The 22,939-nt window shown below is 41.7% G+C and overlaps 1 protein-coding gene across 3 annotated transcripts in view; it reads left to right on the plus strand.

The window, feature by feature from the left end:
• Positions 1–19,443, plus strand: part of GNE (glucosamine (UDP-N-acetyl)-2-epimerase/N-acetylmannosamine kinase) — a 50,995-nt gene extending 31,552 nt beyond the window's left edge. For 2 of the 3 annotated variants that reach the window (XM_036261330.1, XM_036261329.1), the window contains exons 4-12: positions 1,128–1,280; positions 3,751–3,963; positions 7,857–7,944; positions 8,949–9,159; positions 11,442–11,571; positions 11,922–12,143; positions 15,013–15,195; positions 17,693–17,809; positions 19,128–19,387. In XM_036261330.1, the coding sequence (XP_036117223.1) occupies positions 1,128–1,280; positions 3,751–3,963; positions 7,857–7,944; positions 8,949–9,159; positions 11,442–11,571; positions 11,922–12,143; positions 15,013–15,195; positions 17,693–17,809; positions 19,128–19,363 (1,553 nt within the window). In that variant the 3' untranslated portion in view covers positions 19,364–19,387. Of the gene's footprint in view, positions 1–1,127; positions 1,281–3,750; positions 3,964–7,856; positions 7,945–8,948; positions 9,160–11,441; positions 11,572–11,921; positions 12,144–15,012; positions 15,196–17,692; positions 17,810–19,127 lie in introns of all 3 variants that reach the window. The other variant, XM_036261328.1, reaches the window with a different exon arrangement.
• The last annotated feature ends 3,496 nt before the right edge of the window (positions 19,444–22,939 follow it).

Raw genomic sequence — 22,939 nt, forward strand, 5'->3', positions numbered from 1 at the left:
ATCACTAATCATCAGAGAGATGTCAGTTAGAACAACTCTGAGGTATCACCTCACACCTGCCAGAATGGCTGCCATCAACAAATCATTAAACTAGTGCTGGCGAGGTGTGGAGAAAAGGGGACTCTAGAACACTGCTGGTGGGAATGCAGACTGCTGCAGCCACTGTGGAAAACTGTATGGTGTTATCTCAAAAAATTAGAAATTGAACTGCCATTTGACCCAGTGATCCCACTTCTAGGAATATACCCTAAGAAGCCTGGAACATCAGTCAGAAAGAATATATGTACCCCAGTGTTCATAGCAGCACTATTTACAATCGCTAAGATTTGGAAACAGCCCAATTGGCCATCAATAGAGGAGTGTACAAAAAAGCTGTGGTACATAACACAATGGAATACTTTGCAGCTGTAAGAAAGATCTCTTATCCTTTGAGATGGTTTGGAAGGACCTGGAGAGTATTATTCCAAGCAAAACAAGCCAATCGGAGAAAGACATATCACATGATCTCACTTATTTGTGGAATATAATGAACAAAACAAGCTGAGGAACAAAATAGACCCAGAGACATGGAAATGGAGTGCAGACTGACAAACCTCAGAAGAGGTGGATGGGGGGAGGGAAGAGATAAACCACAGAACTTATATGCATGTATGCGTAAACAAGGACATTGACAATAATACTGGGGGATGGGAGAGTGGGATTGGGAGGAGGGTGTCAATGGGGGGAAAAGGAGAAACATCTGTAACAAAAATAAATAAATATTTAAAAAATAAAACTATTTTTATAAAAAGAATGGTAAATTCAGTATCTAACAAAGTATGAACAAATTCTAAGTATTTACATAGTAATAATAATAATAATAAAGCCAAAAAAAAATAAAGTTACATATTTCGTTTGCAGTAGCAAGCACCTTTGTAAAATGTTAAGTTTGCTGATTCCTTGGACTTGTTATAAGTTATTATCATTTAAACCTAATTTGGATGGCCTGCTTAAAATGAAACAAACTTTTGTTTTTTTCTTAGCATTTTTAAAAGCACAGACTTTGGGGTCTGCCTTTTGGAATTTGCTTCTTCCTCCTGTCAGATTCTTATCTAATGAAGTATTGTGGTTTGATTTTCTTTAAACAGGTGATGATGTAAAACCTAAAGATTACATTGTTGCTCTACAGCACCCTGTGACCACTGACATTAAGCATTCTATTAAAATGTTTGAGTTAACACTGGACGCACTTATCTCATTTAACAAGCGGACCCTAGTTCTGTTTCCAAACATTGATGCAGGTAATTGGACTTGAAAATGAAAGTATGCCACCCGCCTTTCCAGTTGTATGTTTCTATTATGTCTTCTTTTGACTGCCCTTCCTGTCTTGCTCATTTTATATTGAAGGCTGTTCTCTTCTGAAATGTGTTCCGGTTTTCAAAGGATCACCAATTTTACAGTAGATTGAAGAGATTGTGATGTTTTTGTCAAATCTAGTAGAAACTTAATAGGTAAGAAATAAATATTAAAAAAGAAAAGATCTCTCTAATCTTCACTGTAGTTTTATGTTAAATCTCTTCCCTCCAGTTTGCACCAGTGAGAAAATGCAGTAGACAAGAGACAAATCCTAGAAGTTGAAAGAATGTCTTTAGGAAAGCAATGATCCCACTGACCACAGTAAAATAGCCATTATTATTCTTTCTTGTTCTCTTCTTTATATTAACTGTATCTTAGAGTAATCTTGAGCTTAAACGATTTAGATCTAGAGTCCCCAGTTGATCCTCAAGCCTGACCTGGTTGATCACTGACCATTGGATGGTACTGTAGGTTTTGGTACTAGTGAGACTTTAACCATGTTCATGGGGATGTGAGATATAAATGAGAAATGACAGAGCAGGGCCTGACACTCAGGAATTTTCAAATACTGGTTATTATCTCATTGCTGAGTCCTTAAGGCATTTTACGGTAAAGGAGGCAGGACCCCTTTCTGCAATGTCAAGCTGTCACCATCTTTCTCTGAAAGAATTCTTATCTTAGTGTCTCTAATAATCTTTACTGTTAGGGGAAACAAAGTAGAGTTTTTTGGTTTTTTTTATCCTCACCCGAGGATACTTTTACATTAATCTTCAGATAGAGCTGGAGGGAGAGAGGGAGGAAGATTGAGAGAGAGAGAGCAAAACATCGATGTGAGAGAGACACATTGATTGGTTGCCACCAGCATGACCCATTTGGGGCCGAGGACGAACCGCAACTGAGGTATGTGCCCTGGGCTGGAATTGAACCTGGGACTCTTTGGTCCGTGGGCGACGCTCTTACTGCTGAGCCATACTGGTCAGGGCCAAAGTAGAGGTTTTAATTGAAAAAACCCACAACCCAGATTTTTTCCAGGCAATTTATTAATATTTCAAAAACCTTAATATTTCTTCTTTTATAATCCTTTAAACTTTTGTATAAATACTTGTAATATAATTATATATATCTCACTTGTTCAGTATTAATCATTGTCAATGATATTTTATTTGTAATATACTTTCCTGATTATATATACTTTAAATTAGAAATATTGCCCTGGCGGTTTGGCTCAGCAGTTAGAGCATTGGCCTGCAGACCAGGAGTCCCAGGTTCGGTTCCCGCTAAGGGCACGTACCTCGGTTGCAGTTTGGCACTGACCTTGGTTGGGGTCATTTAGGTGGCAGCCAGTTGATGTGTCTCTCTCACATTGATGTTTCTCTCACTGTCTCTCTTCCCCCTTCTCTCCCTCCCACTCTATCTGAAGATAAATGTAAAAATGTCCTTGGGTGAGGAGATATATATATATATATATATATATTATATATATGTATGTATATTTTTCCCTCTGAAAGTAAAGGGTCCTAGGAATGCCTAAATAATGCCTGCCATTCACCTCTCTTTCTCACAGAGTTTTTGATAAAATATACACAAGGAACAATAGGGAAATAAGAATCAAGGCATTACTTTCTCATTATCTGCTTAGTGCCCAGTTCCCCAATGTAGAACTTTCTGGAAAGCATGATTAGTACCTGTGACTTAGGCTGAAGGCCAAAGACTGGCCTTCAGCTGAGCCCAAATCTGAATCTTGGAATAGTAGCACCTTCTGATGTTCTGCAATAACTATAGGTGTGGCTGGGCCTGCACTAAAGAGTTAGACCCTGAGTCTATTCACTACATAGAGAAAGTTAAAATGAGAGAGAACACTGCATTCCCAGCTTCTGTTGAATCAATGGCTACTGCCCACTGGTGAATGCAGTGTGGTTTCTCTCCTGCCTTCTAACCAAACAGATTAGCAACTCTGCCTCCCCTGGTAGTTAGGAAGGGGGAGTAGAGAGGCAAGCAGAGAGGCATTAAATGTTGCCTCTCCTCATATATCTGTAACATTTTTTAAGACATGCGTTTAAAATAAGATAACATCTACAGTATCAGAATATCTGTACTTTCTTGGAGCTTAGTCCACGTGAGTGGGAGTGCTGTCCCACTGAGCTGTTGTCAGCTTGGTGTGTGGAGTCTGAGACCTTTCCATTTAGGAACTCCCAACTGCTGCTGTTTAAATTTTCTAGATGAGTGGAAGCAGAGAGCTGACTGGACAACTAGTTTAGATAGTCATCACTCATGAAAAGATCAACAATTAAAATGACTATTTCCTAATAACTGTTATGAGTCTTTATGGGGAGATTTCTTTAAGTGGGGCTATACTTGCCAATGAAAATTGTTTATCTCAAACCATGTAACAATTGGTTCTTTTCATTTTCACAGGGAGCAAAGAGATGGTTCGAGTGATGCGGAAGAAGGGCATTGAGCATCATCCTAATTTTCGTGCAGTTAAACATGTCCCATTTGACCAGTTTATACAGTTGGTTGCCCACGCTGGTTGTATGATTGGGAACAGCAGTTGTGGGGTACGAGAGGTTGGAGCTTTTGGAACACCTGTGATCAACCTAGGAACACGTCAGATTGGAAGAGAAACAGGTATCTACTTTTGCTTGTATTTCAACTTACTATGCTTAATACATATGTATGAATTATTTACAAGGTATGCATGTGTCAGTGATGACAATATTGTTATCAATAAGTGAATGAATGAAGTTATTAACCAGTTGTAGCCTATAAATAACACACAGTGATTACCAAATATTTTTAGGGCACTTACATTTTTATCGTCTTTGTAATATCAGTTAGAGCTAAGAGTTTCTTAGTTAATTGTGGTCTTTGATTGCTGTGTTTAAGAGAGAATGTAGTTGGCCAGGCTGGTGTGGCTTAGTGGTTGAGCATCGACCCATGTACCAAGAGGTCACCAGTTCAATTCCTGGTCAGGGCACATACCCAGGTTGTGGGCCCAATCCCCAGTGGGGGACATGCAGAAGGTGGCCAATTGATGTTCTCTCTCAATGATGTTTCTATCTCTCTCTCCCTTCCTCTCTCTCTAAAATCAATAAAGAAAAAAAAATTTTTTTTTAAAAGAGCATGTAGTTGAATGTGTTATCAATATATGAATGCTAGTCTTTCATTTTCTAGGCTTAGTAGAGTCCCTTTAGTCAGCACTTTAGAGCATGGCAATTCTAAGTAAGATGCCTCCTTAATTAAAGTGTAAGCAGGATTATTATTAATGAATTTACTAACTGAGCTTATCTATTATTAACATTAGTCTGAGTTCTAATACTGTCTACATGCAAATACATTTTTTTAGCTAATGGGAAAATGTATGTAGTTCATAGAAAAAGAACTTGACTAGAATCAAGGACATTACTTCCAGCTGTTTCTCCTGTTCTTCAAATTGCCACCCTAACTTCGTCTTGTCTTTAAACCTTCTTCCCTTTCATTCCCAAAGTATTGTTTTGCTCCCTACTTCACAGAGAAAATGGAAGTCATCAGATGAAAATTCTTTCAACTTTATTAATTCATTCATTAAGATAATATTTAATAAGCCCCTACTATGTACTAAGCACTGGGATTCAGCAGTAAACTAGTCTGAAAAGGGTTGAGCTCTCATGTAACTTCCATTCTAGTGGGAGGAGGGGTAGATGATAGACAAAAACAAACAAACAATAAATCCGGCTGTGTGCTGTCCAGATTATAACAACAGGTAATGTGTGGGCTACATTCGATGGGATAAGGGAAGGCTTCTTTTAGAAAATAACACTTAAGCTGAGATATGAATGACAAGGAATTAGCTATGTGAGGATCAGGGAGAAGCAGAAGAAAAAGCCACTATGGAGACCCTAAGACAGGAATAAGCTTAATGTATCTGAGAAACGGAAGTGTCAGAGTAGCTGTAACGGGCAAGAAGAAGAGTGGCTACAAGATGATGTTACAGAAAGAGGCAGACCTAAGCCAAGGTAAATAATTTGGATTTTTTTTCCAAGTATAATGGGAAGCCATTTAAGAGAGAAGTGACACAATATTTCTTGCATTTTGGAAAGATCATCTGGCTGCTATATTAGAGTGGAATGTGGTGGGCGGGGCAGGAGCAGAAGTGGGGAGAAGAGTTAAGAGATTTTCAGTCCATATGAGAAATGATAGTGGCTTCATCTATGTGGTATTAAAGATGGAGAAATGCTAGATTTGGGGTTTGTTGTAGTGCTTGCCGATGCTTGGATATGAGCAGTGAAAGAAAGAAAGGAATCGATGATAACGCTTAGATTTTTGGATTGGGGTAGTCTTTCTGATATGGGGGACACGGAGGGAGAAGCAGATTTGGGAGGGATGGATTTAAGAGTTCTCTAATGGCCATGTTAAGTTTGAGAAGCTTTTAGATATCAAAGTGGAGGTGGACCATAAGCAGTTAGTTCCAGGGAGAGTTAGTGTTAAAGATGAATTTGAGAATGATTGGCATGCAGGATGGTATTCAGTTAGGATATCAGTTCAGCTGCTGCAACAGAGACACCCAAAATAACAGTACCTTATGTTAGATTTTTTTTGTTTCTTACTGTTAACGCGAGACTTAGCCTCCATCTATCTTGGTGTTGAATCCACATTTTAGCCATTGGAAAGGGAGCAAAGGGAAGATGTCCTTCCCTTTAAAAATACAACCTGGAAGATGCAAATATTTCTTCATACATCCTATCAGAATGTAGTCACATGGCCACATCTAGCTGCAAAGGAAGCTGAAGAATATACTCTAGCTGGATGATCAGATGCCCAGAAAAAATTCTGGTACTAGTGCATGGGAAGAATATTGAGGATAATGGCACACTCTGCTTGAGATGGTATTTAAAATCAAGGGACTAAATGAGATTACCCAGGGAGAACATATAAATATAGGGAGGAGAATGGAGCCCAGGGCCAACCTCTGAAGCTCTTCCGCATTTAGAGTTCTGGTGAGGAAGGGAAGGCCCATCAAGGAAGACTGAAAAAGAGCTGTCACTGAGTTCAGAGGAAACCAGGAGCGTGGTATCATTAAAGCCCAGAAAAGAAAGTGTTTCCAGAAGATGGTATTGAATGCTGCAGAGAGTTCAAATAAGGTGTGAACAGAGAATTTAACACTGGATTGAGCAATGTGGTCTTCTGTCAAAAGCAGTCTCTGTACTTTCTGCCACCACCTTTTATAAACACATGCCTATCCATCCTTTCCTTCTTACCTTCTTTACATATGAGGCTTCTTTTGCCTGTCCACTGTTAGCCTTCTGTGTTCTAAATCACCCCTTCTGCCTTCTTAGGACTTATCAGTTACCCTTTCTCTCCCATGTATCTTTAGCTTCCATGTATCATTTAAACATGTCTGGGCCTCTCATAGCTTAAACACAAAACAATAAAAATAACCCCTTCCTGCCCTGGCTGGTTTTGCTCAGTGGTTAGAGCGTTGGCCCGTGGACCAGTGAGACCTGGGTTTGATTCTGGCCAAGGGCACATACCTCCGTTGCAGTTTGTTTTGTTCCCGGCCCTGGCACGGGTCACGTAGGAGACAACCAGTCGATGTATCTCTCTCACATCAGTGTTTCTCTCTTTCTCTCTCTCCCTCCTAACCTGTCTAAAGATAGATGGAAAAATATCCTCAAGGTGAGGATAAAAGAAAAAGTTAAAAATAACCCCTTCCTGGCCTTGGCCAGTTTGGTTCAGTGTTATAGAGTGCTGGTGTGTGCGCTGAGGGTTGCAGGTTCCATTTCCAGTCAAGGGCATGTACCTGGGTTGCAGTTTCGATCCTCAGCTCCAGTTGGGACGCATACAGGTGGCAACCAGTTGATGTATCTTTCTCACATCGATGTTTCTCTCTCTCCCCTGCCTCCTCCCTCCCTTCCACTCTCTATAAAAATCAATGGAAAAAATATCCTTGAGTGAGAATTAATAAAAATAAATAAATAAAAAATAGTCCCTTCCTTGACCCCATACCTCTCTCCAGCCACCACCCTTCTGGCTCTTCTCATCTTAGCAAAATCTATTGAAAAACATGGCATTTTCACTGTATCTACTCCTTCATATTGGTCAGAAACTGCATGGAGAGAAGGTGACTGCCTGAACAGCTGATGGCGAACTGACCACCCTGGCCTGACCAGCTTGATTGGACAACTGGCTAAGTAGACAGGAGGCAGGGCAGACTGAGAGTGGACATGCTAGATGACTAGATGAGTGGCAAGTGGAATCTAGATTAATCCACCTTATCTATTTCAATAAACATACAAAAACTTGATTTATTTTCTTTGGGAATGAAGGACTCTAGTGCCCTTAAGTGTTTGATATATGGAATCTTGCTGAGCGTGCTTTGAAAGGTATACAGTAGAAAAGTTGATGTCTCTCTAAAAGAAGAAAATCCATTTGGAGTCCTCTGGGTTTCGGGGATGATTATGAGGTTAACACACTGCTAATTTCTTTATTCTTTGGATATTGCTACTTCTGAATCATTGTACTGTGTCACTGGCTTTACCTAGGGGAGAATGTCCTTCATGTCCGGGATGCTGATACCCAAGACAAAATATTGCAAGCACTGCACCTTCAGTTTGGTAAACAGTACCCTTGGTGAGTATATGCCCTCTTTTCTAAAGCGATTTAAATGAGGAGCTGCCTTGGGCATCATTTCCAAGCTGTGATCACTTTTAATCATCCTAACAGAGCTCTCACTATCCATTCCCAGGGTCCCCAGCTGGTGGTGAGACAGGGCTTGCTAATATGCCCCCTATTACTGTGCCAAGGGTTCTGATGGAGAATAATTTTTTATTTGTCTCAGTTAACTAACATAGCTAGGAAATATTTCTGTAGCCTACTTTGAATTTCCATAAGTATTATATCAGAAAGTAATATAACTGATTTTCTTTAAAAATAGTCTAGTTCACCCTAAAGGCACAAGTAAAAAAAAGTCTAGTTCAGCATTTTAACTTAGAGTACTCTCCTTTCTATTTCAAATTAATGAAATTTTCCTGTATTTGAATGTTTGTTTCTGAAAATAACCCCCCTCACGAATATAAAGATAAAAACTAAAAAAACAAACAAAAAAATTGTCTCAAACTATGTTATATTCTAAAATTGGCTTTACAAAGATAACTTTTCTTTGATAATATAGGCATTTTTTAATGGTATCTCAGGCTGGTAATAGTTGTATTTCAGTCAACAGTGGAATTTGACATTGCATTGGTGACACGAAGCTGCTTACTTAACTGTATTGCTAAAGAGATCCAGATGTTGTAATTTTTTTCCTTTATTGATTTTTTTACAGAGAGAGGAAATGAGAGGGAGAGAGAGGTAGAAACATCAATGAGAGAACATTGATTGGCTGCCTCCTGCATGCCCCCCACTGGGGATCGGGCCTACAACCTGGCATGTGTCCTGACCAGGAATCAAACTGGGGACCTCTTGGTGCATGGGTTGATGCTCAACCACTGAGCCACATCGACCATTACAGGTGTTGTTATTTTAAAAGGAAAAACTGTTTATTACCTCAAGTCTGAGATTCCATAATACCATGTCCTCAATATCATTTAGCATGAATGAGAAAAGCATTTAATTGGACTCTTTGGATATTGCAGTTCAAAGATATATGGAGATGGAAATGCTGTTCCAAGGATTTTAAAGTTTCTTAAATCAATTGATCTTCAAGAGCCACTACAGAAGAAATTCTGCTTTCCTCCTGTGAAGGACAATATCTCTCAAGACATTGACCATATTCTTGAAACTCTGAGTGCCTTGGCTGTTGATCTTGGTGGGACGAACCTCCGAGTTGCAATAGTCAGCATGAAGGTAAAAGAACTCCAAGGTCTTAACTTTATATCGCATATGAATAATTGATTTTTAAAAAGGATTGGAAGGTAAGACTAGAAACATACATGAAAGTTTGCCCACAGTATTGGCTTTTTTGATCCATTACAATGTTTATCATTAGTTCACTAATCATTAACATTTCAAAGAAGTAAAATTTCAGGGAAGCCAAGTTAGGAGACTTGAGTTGACAATGGGAGATGCCTTCGGCCCCAGAGAGGGCTTTTGCCACCCTGGAGATCTGAACTTCTGCATTTGGTTAACAGCTTGGATTGTGGAGTATGCTGATTGCTTATTGCCCAGGTAGGGTGTCTGCAGCAGATGTGAGGGGAATTGAATCTCCTCTAGAACATGATTTTAGTTGGGTACAGCATACTCTCAGTCCCTTAACCAAACCATCACCAGTGTTGACAGAGGTTGAGAGAACCTTTATAAAAACACCAAATTGTCCATGTGAAAATGATTTCACAAGGAAGAATAAACTCACCAGAAAAATCTTTGTTTGAAATATTGTCTATATATATAATGAAGTTTCAGGAGTTCATTAGAAATAGCACAGATTTTAAACATTAAGTTATTTAGGTCAATATAGAAAAGCAAAACAGAATATGATTTTCTCAAGAGAATCCAAAAGGCCTCCTTTATTAATACTCTTTACAAAGTAGTAATAGAATATTCTCTTAACATAAAGATGATTTATTTCATATTAGTGGCCAACACCCTTTGTCATGGTGAAATTCTGGAGGAAAAGAACGCTGTTTTCTACATTTTTTAACATAATTCTGGAAGTTATGAAGGGAATAAAGCATGGAACAAACAGCAAAAATGGAGATTGTGGACAGGGTAAAACACAAAATGTTATTTATAGACAATGTGAATAAACCAACAACATTATAGAAGTAAGAAAATTGAGTAAAATGGCTAGATATTATGATAAATATATATCTCTATATGAAATTTTAGGCAATTAGTTTTCCTTTAGGTGACTGTCAACCTGACTGCACAATAGCATTATCTGGAACCTTTAAAAAAATCTACAGATACCTAGCTCCCACTCCAGACTAATTAAATTGGAATCTCGGGGGTGGAAGCCAGGCATCAATATTTGTTCAAAGCTGCCCAGGTGATTCTGATGCACAGTGAAGGTTGAGAATAACAACTTTAGGTTTAATGTCAATCATTAGTGACAGCTTTAACCTTCATAAATGTATAAAAATCCATTAATACCAGAAGAATGGAAAAAGATCCTATTTAGAACAACACAATAAAAACTTCTAAGAATACTCCAAACCAGACAATTATGTGATCTGTATAAAGAAAATTACAAAACTTCACTGTGAAATGTACTGGCTTGAGAAATATCCTGGATGTGAGTGCCAGGTATTTTTGAAATGTCAGCACTTTCCAAATTGAATTATAAATTTAACATAATTTCAGTAAACATTTCAATGAAATTTTTTAAAGTTTAACAACATTATTCTGAAATTTACTTAAAATAATGCCCAAGTGAGAAGAACAAAGAAAAAAATTAAAAACAAGAATAATTAGGAGGGACTATCCCTGATTGGTGTTAAAACATATCACAAAACACAGTAATTTAAACATCATGGTACCATACCATTATTGGCTTTAGTTGTGGGAGATGATTAAAGCTTAAATACTTAGGATATTTACTTAGCTGCAGTAGTATTTAAGCAAGGAAAATATGTCAACCTGAAAGAGTAAAATATGACCTTTATTTCTTTTTTATAATCCTCACCCGAGGACATTTTTCTATTTTTCATTCAGATAGAAAGGGAGGGAGAGAGAGAAAGAAACGAGGACGTGAAAGGGACACATCGAATGGCTGCCACCCGCACGACCCAATCAGGACTGGGGACAAACTGCAGCCCAGGTACATGCCCTTAGCAGGAACTGAACCCAGGTCTCTCTGGACCGCAGGCCGACGCTCTAACTGCTGAGCCAAACCGGCGAGGACTAATGTATGACTTTTTAATGAAGATTCAGATTAGCCAACATTGACCTTATGCTTAAGAGGGTCCCATCTGGTTGGTTCTGGAGTTGTCATTGCTTCAACAGCCATATGCCAGAAAGGCTTCCAGGAAATGACTTGGGTATATCCTAGGGCTGGCCCAGACCAGACAGTGGCTGTCTTCTGAAGCAGTCATCGTAATCTGTAGCACTGTCCCACGGCAGTGTCTAATATGTCATGAAAAAGGCCTTAGCTAAGACCATTGAGACAGAGAGTGTTTTTTCTCTTTTAGGGTGAAATAGTTAAGAAGTATACTCAGTTCAATCCTAAAACCTATGAAGAGAGGATTAATTTAATCCTTCAGATGTGTGTAGAAGCTGCAGCAGAAGCTGTAAAACTGAACTGCAGAATTTTGGGAGTAGGTAAGGTTATAAATTACATATCCAAGAAATGTTCATTTTAGTGTACAAAATTACTGCATGACTGAACATCAAGTCACTGTCTATAGATGATTCCAGGTACTGTCTGTGGGCCCCAAGCACGGGGTCTTCCCAGGACACCAACAAGCATTTTGGGAGAAGCAATGAAAATACTGCATATCTCTGAACTGCAGATTTAGCTCAAAACTGTTTGTCATTTCTTTGCAGTCCTTGGTAATGTTTGTCTTAGGATATGTTGGGTGAATTAATTTGTGTTCCAAGCCCAGGATGTTGGCACACTTTTCTAAGATTGCTAATTAGAATTATTTTCCTGTGTTTGTGGTGGAGCTCAGGTATTTCCACAGGTGGCCGTGTAAATCCTAGAGAAGGAATTGTGCTGCATTCAACCAAACTGATTCAAGAATGGAACTCCGTGGACCTCAGGACCCCCCTGTCTGACACTTTGCATCTCCCGGTGTGGGTAGACAATGATGGCAACTGTGCCGCCATGGCAGAAAGGAAATTTGGCCAAGGAAAGGGCCTGGAAAACTTTGTGACATTTATTACAGGCACAGGTAAGAGGAGTAAGAGGCAGTTGCTTTGGGAACCAGAGTGTGTACTGGGGCACACCTTTAACACCCAGCCAGGCAGTTTACAACTGTGCTCTAGCCTGCTTGAGTAGAGTGTGAGGGTGAGCCACACGGCAGAGCTGAGGGTCTGCCCAGGTCTCTTTAGAGCATGTATGTGGCCTTCTAAAATCTCACTGTCTTGTCACAGCTATTCAGAACCCTTATTCCCCAAAGCTGCTCATTCCCCAGCTTTTCCTCCCAGACTTTTTGGTTAGTATATTGTTTGCCTCCACTGTTACCCATTTCCCTAAGCAGCAAAGACTAATAAGTATATTTTGCCTTTAAATGTTTTTGACAAACACCCCTTGGGTGGCCCCTTGAGCCCTGGGAGAGTTCTGAGGTAGGTGAGATAAAGAAAGGCAAGCTCTGAGCTGGTTGAAACCACCACAATTTTTTAAGAATAAGGTTAGTTCAGCTTCCTCCAGTACTGCCATCTGTACTGTGAACATGGGATGCTGTCCAAGGCCACTGTCAGTGTGTGTGTGTGTGTGTGTGTGTTGGCGGGGGGGGAGGGGGGGATGGGACCAGAAAATGCCAGAAAGCTCTTACTAACATTCAGTTTTTTCTTGATTAAACATTCCCCTGGTTGTTGCAAACATTTGGTTAGTTTCCAGAGTTCCAAAAAAGTTGATTCTGATAGTCTTTGTCAGTTTATTTATTGCCTTAGTGGGAGAGGGATGGACTTTTGGCGTTCCCTACTCTGCCACTTTTGCTGATGTCCCAGTTTGTTTATAATTTTTAAAAAATCTTCACCTGAGGATATTTTTCCATTTATCTTCAGGTAGAGTGGGAGGGAAGGAGAGAAGGAAAGTGAGAAAGGGAAAGAGAAACATTGACGTGAGAGACACATCTACGGTTGCCTCCGGCACAACCCTGACCAGGGTCAGGGACTGAACCGCAACTGAAGTACGGACCCATGACTGGAATCAAACCTGCGACTCTTTGGTCTGAGGGCCAACACTCTAACCGCTGAACCAAATTGGCGAGGCTGTTTTTTTATAATTTTTAAAAATATGTTCTTATTGCCCTGGCCAGTTTGGCTCAGTGGTTAGGGCGTCAGCCAGCGGACCAGAGAGGCCCGGGTTTGGTTCCTGCTAAGGGCATGTACCTCGGTTGCAGTTTGTCCCTGACCCTGGTTGGGGTTGTGTGGGTGGCAACCACTCAATGTGTCTCACATTGATGTTTCTCTCTTTCTTCCTCCCTCTCTCCCTCCCGCTCTATCTGAAGATAAATGCAAAAAGTGTCCTCAGGTAAGGATTAAAAAATATATATGTTTTTATTGATCTATTAAAATATGTTTTTAATAGAAGGGAGAGAGAGATAGAAACACCAATGTAAGAGAGAAACATTGATCAGCTGCCTCCTGCATGCCCCCTACTGGGGATTGAGCATGTGTCCTGACCGGGAATCAAACCTGGACTTCTCAGTCCATGGGATAATGCTCAATCCATTGAGCCACACCAGCTGGGCCCATTTGTTTTTTTTTTAATCCTCACCTGAGGATATTTTTCTGTTTATCATCAGATAGAGTGGGAGGGAGGGAGAGAGCATGTGCCCAAGGGGAGGGGGAGAGAGAAAGAAAGAAACATTGATGTGAGAGAGACACATGGACTAGTTACCTCCCACATGACCCCACCAGGGCTGGGGACAAACCGCAACCAAGGTATGTGCACTTGACCGGAATTGGACTCACAACTTTTTGGTCTGCGGGCTGATGCTCTAACCGCTGAACCAAACCAGCCAAGGCCCAATTTGTTTTTTTAAATGAAGAAACAGCCTTAGCTAGTATGTCTAGCCAGCATTTGATCCTAGAAATGCCCAACTTCAACACTTGTGTGCTCTTAAACTCTACATTATACTACCTCCCCTTTAAGCTCATACAATTCTCTTAGTTTTAGACACAGTTTTAGCAAGCTTGGCTATCATTTCCTAGCACAGAGCAGTTAATAAGCTGCAAATGAGAGGGATGGGGTTTGAGGAGTAGATGCCACCAGAAGTAATAGATGGCGGGAAGACTAAAAAGGAGAGCCCACTAAGGCAAAATGCCTTCACTCCTTAGTAACTCAACTCCATAACAAGACAGTCATTGATATTCATAATTCCCGAATCACAGACTTTTAGACATGATATTAAGAAAAGGCAAAATCATATTTCATATTATGTTTAAGAAAGCAGGAGGTATTTGATACCTTAGAAAGACCGCCCCCAAAGCAGGGCCTGAGACGGGATTTAGATGTGGGCAGTGTATTTCGGCAGTGGCCCTGAGCAGCAGGCGTGAGGGAGTGGGGAGTGGAGAGAGCAGGAGGAGGGCCGTTAGAGGATACATGATCAAAGTTGCCTTGAGAGCAGTGGGGGCTGAAATCTATCAGAACCTCCCAAAAAGACTTCAGAATACCATCCAGAATTATCCACTTGGATCTGCTGGCTCGTGTCTTGCCCTGATTTAGGGTTGCCTCTGGGCACTGTGCTTACACAGCTGACTAGGCTCCTGGTGAGAACAGTGGGCAGTGTGTACCCGAAGTGGTCTCCTGTCATCACAAGGGGAGGCCGAGCTTGCATGAAGCTGTCCACTACAGCTGTGATGGAAACCATGGTGAGCCAGGCGGATGCAACACAGGGTATCAGAGGATCTGCTGAAGTTATTTCCATCCAAGATGATTCCAAATGAAGTTTGGGTACTTTAGCGTTAGCTTCGAGGAAAGTAGGCATTGTATAGAACCTCAGTTCCCAAAGCTTTCCTTGACGGATGAGGCAATGCCATATCAGTTTTCTGTTTCAGAAGAACCACCTCAATGATTGCTGTCTCTCCCTGTAGGAATTGGTGGGGGAATCATCCATCAGCATGAATTGATCCATGGCAGCTCCTTCTGTGCTGCAGAACTTGGCCACCTTGTCGTGTCTCTAGATGGACCTGATTGTTCCTGTGGAAGCCATGGGTGTATTGAAGCATATGCCTCTGGAATGGCCTTGCAGAAGGAAGCAAAAAAGCTACATGATGGTTGGTTTCTTTCTCCTGAGGGATTAAATAGTCAAATGGTAGAAAAGTACTTCAAAGTAGATATTCCAAAGAGAGCTGAACGCTGAAGCCAGAGCTTTAACCTTTCCCCTTTCTAGAAGAAAAGTGGGGCTCTCTCATACTGAAGCTCGAGTCCCCTTGGACCTGAGCCGTAGTGGTCCTCTTCCTCCGGTGGCGGAGATGGACAGGGGTCCTGAGCTCCAGGAGAGTGGGAAGGTTTCTTTCATTTTTGTTTCCTCAGCCGCTAGCACAGGGTAGGTACTTACCACACATTTTAATGAAGAATTAAATGGAGGAACATATTACAGTTTTTGAGCTCTAAAAGGTTTATTTGAACTGAAGCTGAAGTTTCTGGACATTATAAAAGTCAGGATGGTTTCCAGTCATTTAATATAACATAGTGTCTCAATTGCAGTGAGAATGATGGCCAACACATGTAGATGCATGTAAGGACCCCGGGCTCCCTCCCACCCTCTCCATACAGTGAGGAGCCTTAAGGTGCTGTCCTGAGAGGTCGCAGTCAGAGGGTAAATAGCACTAGTGAGGCAAGTTTGGATGAGCAGGGGAACATCTCCAAGTTTGGGAAACGGGTGTTGGTGCATAAAGTGCAGAGTATCATGTAGCAAGAGGTGAGCCAGAACCAACAGCTAATGGAGAAGCCCCTGAAACATTTTAGGGGAAGATACAGTCAGATCTGAATTTTAGATTCTTCACCGAACTGTAACTTAGTTTTCTGGGAAGAAAATGGTAGTTGAATAGAGAATGGCTTTAAATGGGACAGTTCTATAGAGTGACTTCCAGTTTTCTAATTGGACAAGTTGGGGTTGGGGACGTAACATCAGGAACAGGTTTTGATGGAAGGTAGTGGTTGGGTGCCAGTGGAAATGCACAGGAGGCAGCTGGCTACCGGGGTCATGCTCAGAGAGGACTAGGCTACAGGTAGGGACTTGGGAATCAGCACTGGGGTGGTCATTAAACCTCTGAAAGGGACTACGAATGAAGCAAGAGTCAAGAATGGAATCTGGCAAAACAGCATTTTAGGGTGGGAGGAAAACCAGGAAAGGGTCAAGTCCTGGAAGCCAAAAAGGGGGAGCGTGTCAGGGAGGTTGTAGTCAGTAGTCAAATGCTGCTCGTGCGTAAGAGAAAATGAGAGTTCACTGGCTTTGGCCATGAGGACATCACTTGAAGCCCTGAAATGTGTTTCTTTTTCAACCTTGTTTTTATCATCACCTCTGACAAGGAGCCTGTTTAGATGTTTTTCCTAATCATCTTACCCCATGAAACTCTAATACCACAGATAAGTTCTTTGTGTGTGTACTGTCTGTATAAAAAGATGCTCTGCCTCCTTGGGGGCAAATGTCTGTCTGAAAGGAGTCCAGTCAGATAGTGGGGGCAGAAGCCCAGCGACACTGAGGAAGGGGAAGGAGTGGAATTGGTGAGCATGTGCTGATGGGAAGGAGACAGATGGAAGCAGAGGTTGAGAATGCAGGAGAGAAAGGATGGTCCCTACAGAAAAGCCCCTGAAGATGGGGCAAGAGATGAGTGCAAAGCTAGGCAGAGGGCCCGAATTGGGGACGAAGGAATGAAGTTGCACATACAGACCTGCTTACCAGTGGTGGCCGGAAAGTAAGGGAATTTCCTTTACCGGAGGTCAGAAATACGGACATTTCTCGGTCAGGTCAGGGGTGGGCAGGGGAAGGAGGTCTGAGGAGGTTTGGTGAAGCCTTAGAAGAGGCAGCTGTGAGGGCCTCTGGGAGAGAGGAGACCACCCGGTGGTATCTAGGCAGCAGTCTGCACAGTTTGGCTTTCCACCCATCAGAGCCCATGTATAATAGCAGAGAAGGCAGCAGAGCCATCGGGTTGGTGACTGGCAGAGTGAGGGGCAGAAAGTAAGTACTACAGATAACAACAGAAATACCTACTATTTATTTAGCATTTACTCTGGCCTGCACTTAACTAAATACTTTGTGGTCAATTATGTCATTTAATCCCTAAAATAATCCTGCCAGGGTAGGTATTATATCATTACCCCCGTCTCACAGAGGAGAGAAACACGCGAAGGTGACGTGACGTGGACAGGGCTGTGCCGCTCGTAAGGAGAGCTGGCAGCCGAGCCCGCCTGTGTCTGCTCCTCAGGAGCACCTCCTGCCACAGGGCGTGGCACATTGCATCTCAGCTGCGAAAGGAGATGAATGCAGAGGAGTCTGATACTTCACAGGGAAACACACTTCAAGGACTCTGCTTCCTATGGAAGTGAGAAGTGAGGGTGATGTTCTAGGTGAAGAAAAGCAGGCGAGGGAGCCAGAGGTCTCTGGGGATAGGATATGGAAGTTCATGAATGAGGAGCTTTGCAAATGTGAAAAATACTGACTTCCCACTTGGGGGCTTGCTGCCACTGGCACGATTATAACCTTGGCCCCTCACAGGGCTTCCGCAGCTCACTAATGACTGCTTCTCCTTCTCACCTCTGCTCAAACAGAAGACCTGCTCTTGGTGGAAGGGATGTCAGTGCCAAAAGACGAAGCTGTGAGTGCACTCCATCTTATCCAAGCCGCAAAACTTGGCAACGTGAAAGCCCAGAGCATCTTGAGAACAGGTGAGTGTCGGCTCCCGGAAGCTCTGCCACAGGGGACAGGCCCTGAGACCACCCTGGGCTCCCCCAGAAGCCCAACTTCCCTCAAGATTGGCGCTCTGGAGTGTTTATTCAGAGGTATTTTTCCTGCTTATTGGGAGAGAAAAAAGGAATTGCCTTTTGTTGTTGTTGTTGTTAATCCTAGTCCGTGGATATTTTTCCATTGATTTTTAGATAGAGTAGGAGGGAGGGAGGGAGGGACATTGGTTGGTTGCCTCCCGCATGACCTTGACTGGGGTGGGGATGGAACCTGCAACCCAGGTCCGTGCCCTGGACCAGAATCAAACCTATGACCCTTTGTTCCTCGGGGCGGCGTTCTAACTGCTGAGCCAAACCAGCCAGGGGGCAGCATTACCTTTTCAAATTTTTGGGGGGGTGGGGTGGTTTAGTTTTACAACTATGAAGAAACGACTTCTTCATTTTATAGGAAATTTAGAGAAATGTGAGAGTAAGGAAAAGTGTCACTTTGGGTTTTACTGTTCAGAGATATCAACCATTAACATTTCCTTCCAGTATTCCTATTATTTTTATAGTTGAGATCATAAAGTACAGTACATACAATTTTATACCCAACTTTTTTTTTTTTTTTTTATCCTCACCTGAGGACATTTTTCCATTTTTTGTACAGATAGAGTGGGAGGGAGAGAGAGGAAGAGAGAGAGAGGGAAACATCGATGTGAAAGGGACACATCGAGTGGCTGCCACCCGCACGACCAACCAGGGCCGGGGACAAACTGCAACCGAAGTACGTGCCCTTAGCGGGAACCGAACCCGGGTCTCTCCAGACCGCAGGCCGACGCTCTAACCACTGAGCAAAACCGGCCAGGGCTATACCCAACTTTTTTCATTTCAAAGTATCCCATGATTATTTTGTCATAGTAAGAATAAATAATAACAGCTTTAAAAGTACTGCTTCTGGTACTTTTTTTTTTATCCTCAACCGAGGACATTTTTACATTTACCTTCAGATAAAGCGGGAGGGGGAGAAGGAGGAAGAGAGAGAAACATCGCCGTGAGAGAGACACATTGAGTAGCTGCCACCCACACAGCCCCAACCAGAGCTGGGAACAAACTGCAACAGAGGTACATGCCCTTAGCGGGAACCGAACCCGGGTCTCTCTGGTCCGCGGGCTGACGCTCTAACCGCTGAGCCAAACCGGCCAGGGCTGGTTCTTTTTATTAAACAGTGTGAATGTTCCTGGCTGCTGGCTATTTTCCACCTTCCTCTTGGGCATTTTTAATTTGACTCTCTTCCTGAAGCTTATATTTTGTTTTCCCGTAGCTGGAAAAGCTTTGGGTCTTGGTGTTGTGAACATCCTCCACACTGTGAATCCTTCCCTTGTGATCCTCTCTGGAATCCTAGCCAGTCATTACATCCACATTGTCAAAGATGTCATCCGCCAGCAAGCCTTGCCCTCCGTTCAGGATGTGGACGTGGTGGTGTCGGATTTGGTGGATCCTGCCCTGCTCGGCGCCGCCAGCATGGTTCTGGACTATACAACACGCAGGATCTACTAGGCTTCCCAGGAGTGGACGTGGGCCAAGACTCTCAGGTTGTCTTTTAGATGTGCATTTTTATTTTTATTTTTTGTATTAATTTTTTAAAGAGAGAGAGAGGGAGGAAGAGGGAGAGAGAGATAGAAATATCGATGAGAGAGAGTATCAGTTGGCTGCCTCCTGCATGCCCCCACTGGGGACTGGGCCCACAACCTGGACATGTGTCCTGACCAGGAATCAAACCGGCGACCTCTTGGTGCATGGGTCGAAGCTCAACTACTGAGCCACACCGGCCGGGCTAGATGCACATTTCTTAAAAAGCAAAGTTGATACTTATACTTGGTATTTGACAGGTGACTTTGCAGAGAAGTTTGTGCTTTTAGTCTCATCTTCCAAAGTTACCTTTCCCAACCCCCCTTTTTGTAGATGCAGCTTTCTGGGGTCACTTTAATTCTAACTGTATAAATACCACTCAGTTTTCTGTGCCAAAAGGAGCTACAATAGTCTTAGGCTGCAGTTCTCAACCCTTGGGTCGCGTGCGACCCCTTTGGAGAGAAAAAGGGAATTGACCCCTAAGGCCATCAGAAAACACGTATTTCCAATGGTGTTAGGAACTGAGACACCGCTCCTCTATCGGTCCCCAGGCGGGCCCGCCCACATGCAGATATGCCCACATACGACCTGAGGAACTGGATTAAAGGGTCGCAGCATTAGGAAGGTTGAGAACCCCTGGTAGGCCTCTGCTTACTAGATGTACTACTCAAACCTACAGGCCCTGCTTGGGAATGTGACCTTGGTACTGGAGTTTGGATTATTAATCCTTCCTCCTTTGACCCTAAATTTAGATGGCAGAAAGGGATGTAGTCAGGGAACAGAAGGAAATCTCACCAAGAAAGGCATAAGTGAACTTTTTTCTTAATTATTTTTGTAATCCTCACCCGAGGATATTTTTCTATTTATCTTCAGATAGAGTGGGAGGGAGAGAGAAACATCGATGTGAAGGGACACATCGAGTGGCTGCCACCTGCACAACCCAACCAGGGCCGGGGACAAACTGCAGCTGAGGTACGTGCCCTTAGCGGGAACCGAACCTGGGTCTCTCTGGACCGCAGGCCAACGCTCTAACTGCGAAGCCAAACTGGCCAGGGCGAACTTTGCTTTTTAAACAGCTTTACTGAAGTGTTTTTTTAAAAGCACCCAGCTTGATAAGCTTCAATATATGTGTGCATCTGTGAAACCATTACAAACATGATACTGGACATATCTGTCACCCCCAAAAGTTACTTGTTACTACTCTCACAGAACCTTGAGCAACTTTACACCCGAAATCTGAATTACAGTGGCCTTAATGACCTTGTCCTTGTCTTCTTAAGGCAGCTGAGAAGCCACTAGGTCTTATAGCCTCTGAAAGGAGATTAACTGTCCCAAAAGGATTTTTGCTACTGACAAGCAGACACCTCTCCCTTCAGTAGCTTTTCATACGGTGTTGAATCCGGCCCTGGAATGTCTGTTTAGGCAGTGTTTGCGTGTCGGGCCCAGAGCCCACATCTGGGGATCTGGATTCTGCTAAATAAGATTTCATGCTTTCACTGCTGTCAACATCCAAAGGCTATGGTTCTTGCTGTCAACTACAACCTGGAAGAAAACTAATAGCCACCATTTATTAAGTGCCTACTGTGTGCCAGGCTCTGAACTAGGTGTGCCTGAAATACATTATTCTAAATTCTCATAGCCTGTTTTAATTCCCACTTTATAGAACCCCAAACTGTCTTACTGTTTAAACTTACCTAAAGCTATGTCGCTAGTGAGTGTTAGAGACAGGGTTTGATCCCAGATCCCTCCGTGCTTTTTCTGGTAAGCCACACAACCTCTCATATCAAAAATTTTCAAAATGTAAAAAAAAAATTCAAAATGTGAATTCTAATTTACTGCAGGCTACCGAAAGCTTTACTTAAGAATATCTCAGTAGTAATGACTTGATTTATCCTTAGCACTATCTGTAAGTAGTGAATTTAATCAGTTATTTCTCTGTGCTGTGTGAATTTTGGCAGCACAGTATTTGGACTTAGATCTAAAAAAAGCATATGTAAATGTTTTTTAGATTGCTTTATTTTAGGAGAACCTCAAGGTTTCTATAGTATTGTTTCAGTATTAGCACATAAAATAAAGGAATTAATATTACATTTGTTCTTCCTGGTGGGTTACTGTGAAAAGTCAGGTTAATTCTTACAACTCTACCAGCCCTGAAATAATCTCCAGGTCCTGGTTATTGTTATAACATTCCTGGTGATTTCTGGGAGGGAAGTAGTCCGCTCGGCCATCAGTGTCTGGGGCAAGATGATACTGTGAAGGGGCAATTGTTCTTTGGTGAAATATGTGACCACCAATACATCAGACAACTGCATTGTTACCCAACTATATGAAGGATGGTACTGAATCTAAAACCAAATCTTCGTTTTTATTAAATTCATGGAAAGATGAATATATTCCAACATAATTATCATATATGGTTAATAATCACGTCTTAATTTATTTTAATGTAAATATTTTTGTTACTGAGCCAAATTCTAAAGACAAAATAAATATATTTCCTTGTGGAAATCCTAGCACTTCTGTTGTGTTCTGAAATTAACTCACTAGCTAAAAGCATTTCCCTTCTGAGAATAGATTTAGTATATTGTTGCATTGCTTACCTTCTGAAGGTCATGTAACTTCTTTAAGGCATCTAATATGGACTTCTTAACCAAAAGAAAAATAACTTTGATAATAGAAAGCATTATGTAACATTTAAAAAATATATTGTAAAATGATCATAGTAAATCTAGTTAAAATCTGTCACCATATATAGTTACAGAATTTTTTTGTGATGAGAACTTTTAAGATCTACTCTCAGCAATTTTCCAGTATGTGATAGTTATTAACTATGGTTGCCATACTGTATATTACACCCCCATAGATTACTTATTTTATAACTGGAAATTTGTAACTTTTGACTCTCTTCACCCACAATACACTCCCCCAACCCTGGCAACCACCAATCCGTTCTCTATACCTATGAACTTGGTTTGCTGTTTTGGGAGGGTTGTTTTTTTAGATTCCACATGTAAATGAGACCAGACAGTATTTGTCTTTGTTTTATTTATTTCATTTAGCCTAATACCCTCAAGGTCCACCCATGTTGTCACAAATGGTAAGATTTCATTCTTTTTTATGGCTGAATAATAATCCATTGTACATATACAGCACAATTTCTTTATCCATTCATCTGTGTATGGACACTTAGGTTTCCGTATGTTTGGCTATAGTAAATAATGATGCAATGAACACGGGGTGCATAATTCTTTTTGAGTTAGTATTTTTGTTTTCTTTGGATACTCAGAAGTGGAATTGCTGGGTCTTATGACTGTTCTATTTTTAATTTTTTCTAATAATCTCTGCAGTTTTGCTTAGTGGCTGCACCAGTTTACATTTCCACCAAGAATGCACGAGGATTCTTTGCTCCACACATCCTCACCAACATAATATTTGTCTTTTTTTTCCCTTTATATATATATTTTTTTCCTTTATTGATATTTTTTTTGAGAGAGAGAGGAAGGG

Source organism: Molossus molossus, unplaced genomic scaffold (assembly GCF_014108415.1).
Source record: "Molossus molossus isolate mMolMol1 unplaced genomic scaffold, mMolMol1.p scaffold_m16_p_14, whole genome shotgun sequence".
In the NCBI taxonomy this organism is placed as follows: Eukaryota; Metazoa; Chordata; class Mammalia; order Chiroptera; family Molossidae; genus Molossus; species Molossus molossus.